The sequence below is a fragment of the Heloderma suspectum genome, chromosome 1 (assembly GCF_057233095.1).
Source record: "Heloderma suspectum isolate Gila_16-S chromosome 1, 16-S_ref, whole genome shotgun sequence".
Taxonomy (NCBI): Eukaryota; Metazoa; Chordata; class Lepidosauria; order Squamata; family Helodermatidae; genus Heloderma; species Heloderma suspectum.
The window spans coordinates 421072914-421085506 of NC_139458.1; the positions used below are offsets into that span (position 1 = coordinate 421072914).

Below are 12593 nucleotides of genomic sequence, written 5' to 3' on the forward strand. Positions count from 1 at the left end.
TTAGCCTTGAGAAGAGAAGACTGAGGGGAGATATGATAGCACTCTTCAAGTACTTGAAACGTTGTCACAGAGAAGAAGGCCAGGATCTCTTCTTGATCATCCCAGAGTGCAGGACATGGAAGAATGGGCTCAAGTTTCAGGAAGCCAGATTCCGGCTGAACATCAGGAAAAAATTCTAGGGAGGTGGTGGGCTCTCCCTCACTGGAGGTGTTCAAGACGAGGTTGGACAGCCATCTGTCAGGGATGCTCTGACTTGGATTCCTGCATTGAGCAGGGGGTTGGACTCGATGGCCTTGTAGGCCCCTTCCAACCCTATTATTCTATGATTCTATGATTCTATGCACATTTTTAAAGACCTCCCTTTTTTTCATAAAAACAAGCTTGGGAAAATGGCAGATGGTCACAGAAGGGTCCAGGTGAGTGTGGGGAGCATCTGAGAGGGCACAACCGGGGCTGGGTAAGGCCAGAGGCTCGGCGGGTATGGCCCGGGGGCATGGACAGCGGGGAGCCCAATGGACTCTTGGACCCAGTCGGGCATCCATGCCATCCCTAGCCATCCCTATCCATCCGTAGTTGGACCTTCAAGCTACAATAAATTCTGCAGGGACAAAAGATGAGCCCCCAAAGGCCCATGACTCCAGAAGCTTTACTGAGGTCTCTGGGGGAATTTCCTATAGTTTTCGCCAACACACCCGCTGAGGCTCTCTACCTGGCTGGAATGAAGTGAGCTATCAATACAATCACTCCCAAATATCCTCAACCAAGGGATAGAGCTCTGTCAGTTCTTTGGTATTATGAGGACCTGAGGCCAATAAAATGTTTGGGTCAATGGCTAGAAGACAGATAGAGGAAAACTCGCTGAGAGCATCAATGAACACAGGTAAGAGCCCATTTTTGGACTTACTCTGTGTCACTGATGGCAGCAAAGAAAGCTTTAATTAGCTCCTTCAATAGCTTCTTTGCCACCATTACATCTGCATAATGTCATCCAGAGGAGCTGTTTAAAGGGGTTGTCTCCTCTGCAGAGGCCCAGGAGATCAGGGTGTGGCATTTCCAGAATTATCTGTAACCAAATTGTGTTACACTTTGCAGATAAAATTGCTTACAGCTGCACTGAATTAGACATCATAGCCAGTAGTGTAGTGGCAAATTTAGAAGTGGAGGGTCTCTTCATGACAGTCACAGCCACGCCTTCTCACAGCCACACCCCCTTCTAGAATCATAGAATAGTAGTAGGGTTGGAAGGGGCCTACAAGGCCATCGAGTCCAACCCCCTGCTCAATGCAGGAATCCAAGTCAGACTAAGACTATACAACCTTGGAAGATATACAGCCTTCAACTGGGATCCAAAAACAGTGCAGCTGAGAGTAAGGCGGTGGTATTTCAATTGGATGTCTGGGAAAAGATGCAGGGTTGTCCTCCCCCTCCAACAGAAATGTCCACACACTCAGCTGGATTGAACTACACACACACACACACACACACACAGTGGTGTAGTGCTGAATTTGGAAATGCAGAGAGCTTTGGCTATTGGGCGGTATAAAAATGAAATGAAATGAATGAATGAATGAATAAATAAATAGCTTATTGTGACAGTCTCCAAGGGCAGTCCAAAAATTTCAGGCAGCCGTGACGATCCATATCAACAAACTAGGGATGGCGGAGAATTTCTCCCCGAAACTTCGGGGGGCCGAGCGCCAACGTGTTCGGCCCCCCGAACAATTTTCGGGGAGAAATCCTCTACCCCCCCGCCCCCGCCCCCCCCCCCGGGACGGGACTTACCTTCACCGAATGTCCCTCCCGGTGGCTGGTCCGGCCGGCGGTTCGGCGGGTGTTCGAGCGAGGCGGGAGCGGCAGCCGGTCTTTCAACCAGCTGCCGCCGCCGCCATTGCAATGAAAGAAAAAAAAAAAAAACGCCCCCTGATAGGCTACATGACGATTCACGTAGCCTATCACGGCTATATTTGCAAAGTCAGCCGTGATAGGCTACGTCAATCGTCACGTAGCCTATCACGGGTGACTTAAAAAAAAAAAAAAAAGAGTGTACGGATAATGGCGGCCCCCATAGGGAGCCGCCATTCCCGTTCCTTATTTGGTCTCTGTAGTCTACGTAAATGTTTACGGAGACTACGGCGAAAATAAGGGCAACGCTATTTGCGTTGCCCTTATTTTCGCCGTAGTCTACGTAAACATTTACGTAGACTACAGCGACTAAATAAGGAACGCGAATGGCGGCTCCCTATGGGGGCCGCCATTTGCGTACGCGCTTTTTTTTTTAAAAGTCACCCATGATAGGCTATGTGACTTTGCAGATCTAGCCGTGATAGGCTACGTGAATCGTCACGTAGCCTATCAGGGTTTTTTTTTTTTTTTTTTTACTTTCGCGTTCGCGGCCGGGCGAGGCGAGGCGCCTCCTCCCCGGCCTGAATTTCGGCCAGGCGAGGCGGGAAGCCTCCCCCCCGGCCTGAATTTCGGCCAGGCGAGGCGGGAAGCCTCCCCCCCGGCCTGAATTTCGGCCGGGCGAGGCGGGAAGCCTCCCCCCCCGGCCTGAACTTCGCGGGGGGAGCAGCGAAGCGCCTCCCCCCACCGCAAACAGCCTTCGACGACAGGTAAGTGACTTTCGTCCACCCCTACAACAAACCAGTTCTAGGAGTTTTCATCTCCACCAGGAGCACGTCTTTGGTAAAGCAAATAGGTCTTAATTGCCCATTCCAGACCAAGTCATCCCAAATACTTTTCATTCTAACATGGAACAATATATTGCTGCTTGGAAAATTCATTCCCCCCACAGCTACAGTGAGGATCGCAGCTAAGCTCAGAGGGAACAGGGAATTCTGAGGGGGATGGCAGATGACATCAGAGTCCCTGCTAATGAAAAAGTGTCGGGGCTGCGTCCCTGCGAGCCCTGCCTCCACTACACCACTGGTCCTAGCTGATTAAATGAATAGACACCATCTATTCATGTTGTTATGGATACTTTTCAGCTTGTGCAACCAGAGGATGTGGACAAGCTACATGGAGGTTTAAGGCTTACCTTCGATTGTCTTGATCCATGTCCTTTATGGGTAATAAAAGTGGCTCAGACAGATTTTAGGATCTGTTTCTAGAAGGTGATGAATGCTTCTTTAAGTAGGCTTTCATCCCCGCTGTCCATAAGGAGAGAGTGGTGTGACCTTTGCTAAAGAAATCAAGCTTGACTTGATAATATGTGACAATTACCATCTAGTTTCAACCCTGCCTTGCTTTATCAAGGTATTGGAAATTATGGTGGCCTCTAAACTCCAAGTGGTTTTGGAGGATAGAGATTATTTGGATGCATTCCAATCTGGATTCTGGTCTGGTCTGAGGACAAAACAGGCCCGGGGGCCCTGGTGGATGATTTACACTGGGAACCAGATGGGTTTAGAGTTCTCTTGGACATCTTAGCAGCTTTTGATACCAATCACCTTGGTATCCTTCTAGGACGTCTTGCTGGGTTCGACCTGGGGGTCAGGTGGCATCAGTGGCTAGGAATGCCTTTTACCAGCTTAGGTTAGTATGATGGGTGTGAGCCTATCTGGAGAAATCAGGCCTTGCCATAGTTATGTTTGCATGAATCTTGTGGGCAGTGTGCTTTATGTGGAGCTGACTTTGAAGACAGACTAGAAAATTCAACTGGTGCAGAATGAGGCTCCCAACTACAGGTGGGAGACCAGAACCAGAACCAGTGACACCAATACTATACCAATTACAGTGTGCTTTCTGACCCAATTCAAAGTGCTGGTTTTGCCTTAAAAAGCCCTAAGCTGTTCGAGACCAGTTGACTAAAAGGATTTCCTGCACCCATATGAACCTGCCTGGGCATTAAGATATGCCTCAGAAGCCTTACTCATAAATCCACCTGTGAGATCAATTCAGCTGGTAGGCACAAGAAATAGGGTATTTACAGTGGTGGTACCTAGACTCCAGAATTCTCTTCTCACTGGCGTATGCATGGTCTCAACTCTGAATATCTTTCAGAGAGTTTTAAACCTCATCTTTTCCATCTTGCTTTTCACTGAGTTTTCACTGTGAGTTATGTTTAGTTTCTTTGTTTTGCTTTGCAGAAATTAATTTTAACTGTCCTGTATTTTTAATTAGTTGGGTGTAGGGATGGCAGAGAATTCCGCCACGGATCTCGGTGAGGCCGAATGCCAGTGCATTCAGCCCCCGAACTCCGTGTCGGAAAGGCCTGCCCCCCCGCCCCCCCCACGGATCCCCCCCGGGACGAGACTTACCTGGGGCGGATCTTCTGGGTGGCGGTGGCTCTGGTGGCAGCTCTGGCGGCGGTTCGGTGATGGCGGCTGCGGCGGCCGGTCTTCCGACCGGCTGCCGCCGCCGCCATTTCCAGTGTTAAAAAAAAAAAAAAGACGTGATAGGCTACGTAAAGATTTACGTAGCCTATCATGGCTACGTTAAAAAAAAAAAGCAATGTGATAGACTACATAAATCTTTACATAGCCTATCATGTCTGACTTAAAAAAAATAACAACAACGCGCGTACGCAAATGGCGTACGCATTTGCATTCCTTATTTTGGGCTGTCTTAGTCTACATAAATATTTACGTAGACTAAGATGGCGAAAATAAGGGTAACGCAAATCCCCCCCCCCCCAGCGGAACCCAGCAGAGACAGGTAAGGGCACATTCGTACATCCCTAGTTGGGTGCTCCTGTTGTGTAACTGTTCGATGATTGATTTTGAGGAAGGTTTTTGAACTGTATTATATATTTTTAATGTTTTATCAAGTGAGTTGGCTTGTGAGGACTCTATCCTATCAGGCCTCATCAAATTATTATATAAATAAAAACAAATTAAATAAATATTCATAGAATCATAGAATAGTAGTGTTGGAAGGGGCCTACAAGGCCACTTTTTATTAAGTGTGCTATACAAGTAAACTCATCAGCCAGCCAGGATTGCCATCGCCTGTCAACTGTATGGTCAACCACAAAACCAGGTTTGCTGCCATGTGATGTGTGGATTTTTATATTTTTTACATAACACATTTTTTTTCATCCACTGTTGGAGGCTTGCCCCATGGAAATGACAACCTGGCCCTGTCTTCTTGTAAGGAACACAGGAAGCTCTTGTTGCCAGGTCCATCTAGCATTGGAGGCCGGTGGCTCCGATTCTGGTGGGACTGAATATCCATTCTGGGTTTTAGTCAGAACCAGCCAGAACTCTAAAGGAGTTAGGGTTGGGGACAGGGTTCAGCCCTTCGATAGCTCCTTTAGAGTCCTCGATGGTTCGGACTAAAAACCAGAATGAATTCCCAACCCAACTGAAACCAGAGCCACCAGCCTCCACTGCCATCTAGTCCGGTATTTTCTACTCTGACTGGCAGTTGTGGCTCTCCAAGGTCTCAGGCAGAGAATGCTCTTCCCCATCCTTTGCTTTTAACTGGAGATGCTCAGGACTGAACTTCTGCATGCAAAGTATATGTTCTTACTATAAGATGGCCACCAACGTGGATGACTTTAAAAGGGGGTTGGACAAATTCATGGAGGATAAAGCTATCAGTGGCTACTAGACCTGGTGGCTCTGTGCTATCTCCAGTGTCAAAGGCAGTGAGTCTACGTACACCAGTTCCTGGGGAACATGAATGGGGGGGTGCTGTTGCGCTCATGTCCTCCTTATAGGTTTCTGGTTGCGAGCTGGTTGGTCACTGTGTGAATAGGATACTGGACTAGATGGACCCTTGGTCTGAACCAGCAGGGCTTTTCTTATATTCTGCAACCGACCTATGATCTCTCCCCACAGTATCACTGAAATAAGATACAACACGGCAGAGGAGAAGGTAGATCACAGTCCACTGGTAGATTTCTGGGTACTTTGCCATAGATCGGCAAGGGTTTCTGGCTCCCAAACGTCTGAACAATAGAAACTAGGGGTGTGCACCGCTTCAGCCCAAGGCCTGAATGCCGAGTCGAAGCGGGCTGCTTCGGGTCACTTTGAGCCCCTTCCGAGGTGAAGCAGAGGGGGCACAAAGTGGCACGGAGTGGGTCGGGGGCAATCTGAAGCGATTGGTGCACTTCGGAGCTTTGGCACCCCCCCAGCCCAGCTGCACTGGCACCTCTAGGTCCTTACCTGAACCGCCCACTTCCTCCGCCGCCATCTCCAGCCCTACTCCTGACGCCGACACCTTCGCCACTACCGCCTTCTCCTCCCCCGCCATTGCTGCCTTCTCCTCAGCCTCTGCCACTGTCATTGCCAACTCCTGAGGCCTGGATGCACATGCCGACTCTGATTGCAGGGAATCACCAGTTTAAAAATGGCAGCTTCCAGGAACTTCCAGGGGGTTGCCATTTTAAAAATGGTGACTCCCTGGAATAAGAGTTGGCGCGCATCCAGGCCTCAGGAGCTGATGATGGCGGTGGAGATGTCAGCGGCGAGGAGAAGGCGGTGAAGGCGGAGAAGGCGGCAGCAAAGGCAGTGGCAGAGAAGGCAGCGTTGGAGAAGGCAATGGTGGAGGTGGGAGCGGCAGTAGAGGAGAAGGCGGCAGCAAGGTAAGGAGCTGGGGGGGTTGCGCAGGGGCGTCAGGGGGGGACCCAGAGCAGGGTTTGGTGTCCAAATTCCACTTCGGGTTCAGGGCCAATTCGGGTTGGGGGGGCCCCCAATCAGCCTGAGCCAAATCAGGCCCGCCTCCGAAGCCACAAAGCAGCTTCTGAGTCAGATCAGGGGGTCCCTGCACAGCCCTAATAGAAACAAGTACAAAATTTCCCCTTCCCTAAATTAGGGCCCTGAAAAGAAATGATGGTGCGGGGTGGGAGGTAGGGGACCAGGAGTGGATTTTTGTTAGAAAGGACTTGGGAGCTTGGATTTGATTCTGACCATAAATTCTTGGACTGGGCATGTGCTCAGATGCCCTGTTCCTTAATTCTTAGAGCATGTCTGCCCACTTGAGCTCCGTTTGATGGCATGGACCTCAGGATTAGGGATGTGTAAATCAGCAAAACCCGACCTTGTCAAGGTTCTCAATTTCCACCTCGAAATTGTGCTTCATGTCTGTATCACACTGTGATTTTTGTGAAAAGTTCGAGTTTTGAGAAAAAATACGTGCATTTTCATATGTGTTTTTCTTAAATGTACTCATCAATTGTGTGCATTTTTAAATGTGCACATTTTCTCCCATTGATTAAAACACGTTTGCGTGTATTTTTAAAATGTACATAGTTTCCATGTGCATGTTTCAAATTTATGCATTCTTCAGACACATTTTGCATGTGTGGTATGACTGAATCACATCACAAGCTCAGAAAAGCATGAACTATGACTGGAGATTGCATTCAGGTCCACACTGAAGTCCAAGAGATGCAAACCAGGCAAATTCTGGCCAAAAATGATCTGAAACAAATCTATCATACATCCCTACTCAGGATTCTAGATTTGTTAAGAGAAAATTCTCAGTCTGTTTAAGGCCTGGTCTTTATCTACATTAGAATAAGATGGTAGAGTCCTGAGACATTGGAAGCCAAACCAGTGATACCATTCTTTGAATGCTTTTCCATATAAAACAGAAAAATACATACACACCTTTCCTATGGGTAGAAATGTTAACACATCAGAGAGATTGCTTCTAATGAGAGCTTTGGCTATAGAGCGACTCATAAACTGAAATAATAATAATAATAATTATAATTCACATTGCTTCTCTAAATGCTGGTTGGTATCTGCAGGGTTTATATTGCAGTATTCTTGTAATCTTCCACTTGCAGTACAAATTGACACAGTCCTAGCGATGTATGAAACACTTAACTGGTTTCGTCCAGGGACATCCGCAGTGGGGGGGAGGCGCTCCGTCCCTCTCCCCAAAATCCTTGATGGGGGGGGGAGGCAATCCATTCCTCCCCCCCGGAATCCTGCCCAGCTGGCTCCGCTCCGCAGCCAGGCCGCAGAGCCACCGGCCGGGCCAACCCGCAGCAAGGCTTCCAGCCGCCGCCGGGCTGCTGCGGATGCAAATGGCGTCCTGAGTAGGGGATGCCATTTGCGTCCCTATGGTAGCCCATGATAGGCTATGTTAATATTTATGTAGCCTATCATGGGCTACCATAGGGACGCAAATGGCATCCCCTACTCAGGACGCCATTTGCATCCGCAGCAGCCTGGCAGCAGCCAGGTAGGCTCCATTTCCCGTGGCTTTCGCAGGGTGGTGGGGTGGGTTGCTCCATTCCGCCATGGATTCCAGGGGGCCGAATTCACTGGAATTCGCCCCCCCTGGGATCCGTGGCAGACTTCTCTAACATCCCTACACAGTCCATTCTACCAACTCCGGACTCTACCACTGCATCCACTCCTCATTTTGCTAGCCAAAATGCTGTGTAAAGAAATTGCCTTACCTCTCTCACAGGATCTGCCAAGGTACCCTGTACCAGAACAATCACAGACATATCTGTTCCAGCCGTCCCTACATCCACCGTTGTTTTTGCATGGATTGCTCAAGCATGGCTTTGCTGTTTCTCTTGAACAGGAGGGTTTCACCCCAGAAGTGCTCTGGATTTCTGCCATTTGGCGAATATCTTTGCTTTGGCCATCGATAAAGAGGTCCCGAATGCAGCCCACATAACCGTAATTTAGAAGCGCTGTCCAGACCTCTGTTGGAAAGACCAGGCCGGCTTTATTTTCTGGCAAACCTCCAAGGTACAAGTCATCATCTAGGTCCAAGATCTCACTCTCTCCAGGTGCAGTATATGGAGTACGCATCGTGTTGACAGAAATAGTACCTGTTTGGAAACAAAACACAAACTGCTTAAAAACAAACAAACAGAGGCACTTGCCATTGCCAAATTTCTTTATCCATTTATTATTTGCCCAGAATGGCTGGGTGACCAGCCAGATGGGCGATTAATAAATTTAACAAATAAATAAATAAAATAAATTATTTGCATTTATATCCCACTGTCTGGCCAGAACTATAACATGTCTTGTTTGAATCATAAGAAAATCAACAATAAGCACCTTACAATAGTGATGTCCATTTCTTTTTTAAAAAAGTAAACAAAAAGATAAAAAGAATGAACATCTTTTATTTATTCCTCCTTATAGGAATCAATGAATGGGAATTTGAATAATTAACCATGAGATGAAGAAAAGTTATTTCATGAGTTCAGCCATTTTTATTTGCCAATAGAACAATGACCGTGTGTACAAGTTGTCTGAAATCAGGCATGTCTGTTGAGCCCATGTAGTAGCAGGAAGTCTGCAAATTCCATGTCATTTGGATGGAAAACACAGAGGTTACAGACAATGGAAGACTGGCTGGGTCTCCCATTGAAGTCAATGGAAAAATGAATCAACTAATGAGTGTACAAATGAATTCCACCAAATGGAGAACAAAACAAATAGAAGTTTGAAGATGAAACCAAACAGAACAAGGAAAAGGAAATGCTTACCTTGCATACCCCTACTATTTAAAACAACAAAGTAATATGAGTAGCAGCACCATCATTTCAAGCAAACTAAAGCAAGGGTAACCAGTATATGCATCTAAGGAGAAAAGGATGTCCTAAGGTGTTACACTTCCCACCATTCTCCTGAGCACAGAATGGGAATTCACCGGCAGGGCCTCTTGAGGTAGGGAGTTTCATAGAGAGGATGTCACCATGGAGAAGACCCTCAACTCAGGGATCACCCTTTGCATCTTCAGTTTGCAGGGGTACCATAACAGGGCCTTTAAAGCTGATTTCAGAGCATGGGGAGAAGGATATGGGAGGAAGAGTTCCAGGAACAAAACCATTAGGGCTAAAAACAACAATAACAACCATCCAAACATGATGTCAGAAATCCCAGTTGGGTGCTCAGTATCATTTATGGTAACCTTTGCAGAGCAGGGAGAAAGGGGATGGCTGTCTCTCACATAAATATTATTAAGGTAAATAATAATAGATTCAAAACAAGACAGATGAATTTAAAACCAGTCTTCTCCCCTCTAAACTTTGCCTATTATCTCAACAGTTTTACTTTCATTGAGGTTTGCTAAATAATGCTATTGTCAGTTAAAGTAAGTTTCCCAAGAGCTGAGCCTCCTAGACCACAGTAGCATGTGGAAGGCAGTTTAGGTCCTCTGCACTCATTATAACAACTAAGTTTGTTTACATCACTTTGCTAAATCAAAGTGCTACATAGCTCAGCTCTAAGGTACTGCAAACAGCCATTGAAATGAAAACATTTAAGGCTGCAATCCTCATCCTAAAAGTAAGCCCTACTGAACACAAAGGCCTTACTTCTGCATTACCATGGATAGAATTGTGCTGCAAATCTGACCTTTGTAGGACTTTGTAGGAGGTTTACACAGACTGTCTTAATTAAGTCTGAACTGGTGACTTAGCATCCTTGCCAGCAAACTAAACAGAAGACAGATCAGCATTTACAACGGAGAGAGAAATCATGTAAAGGGAAAGGCAGAAGGGCCGCGAGATCCTTGATTTTCAGCAGAATAATTTCCATTCATGGAGACGTCAAATAAAATATGTCTCAAATGTTTAAACAGGGATCTGGCAACGACTGATGATATTATTTGCGACAGCACTTCCCTGCCAGATCACTTGGTCAAATTTGCTGTTGGCCCACTCACTTCCTATTTGCAGCCTTTGCTCACCCTCTGAGAGGGATGCTGTACACATTTCATAATACTGGCCATGCTATACCCTTTGAAAGAATCACATATTATTAGGAAAGCTTAGGGAGACAAAATGAAAACAGAGCAACAGTTTCCCGAACGTTATTCAAATTCTTAACTTTCAGGCCATATCTACCTGCTGCTGAGTCACCCCACATGATCCATGGTCCCCACGTGATCACACCCCACATTACCCATGTGTCTGTGTGCAGCAGAGCTGGAGGATCTGTACGGCAAGTAGGTGAGATTGCTCTAGTCCAGGGGTCCCCGACCCCCAGGCCGCGGACCGGTACCAGTCTGTGGACTGTCAGCAACCCGTTTGCATCCCTGCTCTACAAGTAATAGGCTACATAAATCTTTACGTAGCCAATTACTGCAAAGAATAGGGATGCAAATGGCGTCCATGTAGCGGATGCCATTTGCGTCCCAGTGGCCGGACGTCTGCCAGCGGAACCCTCCCCCCCCGGTCCGTGGAAAAATTGGACCGGTCCCTGGCGCCAAAAAAGTTGGGGACCGCTGCTGTAGTCTGGCTGACCCTTCTGCCCTCTTCCAGTCACTTCAGGTGAAAGTTAGGTCTGGGAAGCATTTCCCATATTATGGGATCCAAGCTCACCTGAAACGTCCATTCAGCAGTCTTAAACCGACTAATTTGGAAATCCAAGGAACTCACCCTTGCTTTTACACTCAGAACAACATGGAGGCAGTGGCAGCCATGTTGCCCTGGGTACCTGTAAAAGGGTTTTTACTTCCAAGTAAACATGGATAGGATTGGGTTGCAAATCTGGAAACAGATAACAGAACGTAAGTGCTCATAATGAACTTTGCCTATGGAAAAGTTTTAGAGATAGTTGGAAAGCCAACAGGTCCAGTCATTTGAAATTTCCTACTGCTGATCTATACAGGATTCCACTCTGATTGTTGCAATGACCATAATCTCTCTCTCTCTCTCTCTTTTTATGGGCACAAATGCTCGTTTCCGGAACAGCGCAGGGCAACAGAGCTTGAAGAAGGGAGCTCCATTGACCTGTCCCGATCTGGAAATGAGAGTTTCCACTCCTTTCCTGGGTTATTTTTAGAAGCACAAAGCCCCATTGCACAAGTGGTGGGTCCTGCGAGCACAACAGAAGCAGAGGAGGTGGAGCAGCGCTGTTGAATACTTCTCCTGGTTGTCATATTTCTCATGCTATGGCCTATATGGCCAGGTGTGAAGAGTAGTGCACTCTGTGCCAGAAAAACCTGCAATAAGTAGGGATGTACGAAAGTCGCTTACCTTTCCACGGATTATGTTTATGGTGGGGGGGGAGGCGTTCCATCCCTCCCGCTGGAATCCTCGACGGGAGGGGAGGCGATCCATTCCTCCCCCCCGGAATCCTCAAATGGCCAGAGCCAGAGCCGTCCGCAGTTGGATTTCCGGCCGCGGAGGGCTCTGGGTAAAAACAAAAACAAAAAAAACACACGTATGCAAATGGCGGTGGCTATGGCCACTGCCATTTGCGTTCCTTATTTTTGGCCGTCTTAGTCTATGTAAATATTTATGTAGACTATTACGGTGAAAATAAAGGGGAACGCAAATAGCCCCCGCTACGCTATTTGTGTTCCCCTTTATTTTCACCGTAATAGTCTACATAAATATTTACATAGGCCAAAACGGCCAAAAATAATTAACACAAATGGTGGCGGCCGTAGCTGCCACCATTTGCGTACGCATTTTTTTTTAAACCCAGCCGTGATAGGCTACATAAATCTTTATGTAGCCTATCACGTCTCTGTAAAACAAAAACAAAAAAACCCCTCCAGACTGCAAATGGTGGCAGCGGCAGCCAGTCGGAAGACCAGCTGCTGCCACTGGCGGAGCCGCCGCCGCCCGGAACATCTGCCCCAGGTAAGTCTCGTCCCGGGGGGATCTGTGGGGGGGCAGGGGGGCAGGCCGTTCTGCCACAGATTTCGGGGGGCTGAAT

General features: G+C 47.4%; 1 protein-coding gene across 18 annotated transcripts in view; it reads right to left on the bottom strand.

Annotated features, from left to right (window-relative positions):
• Positions 1-12593, bottom strand: part of NRXN1 (neurexin 1) — a 1598206-nt gene that overhangs the window by 911631 nt on the left and 673982 nt on the right. For all 18 annotated transcript variants that reach the window (XM_084829231.1, XM_084829225.1, XM_084829224.1 and 15 more), the window contains one exon: positions 8357-8740. In XM_084829231.1, coding sequence (XP_084685357.1) covers positions 8357-8740 — 384 coding nt within the window. The remainder of the gene's footprint in view (positions 1-8356; positions 8741-12593) is intronic.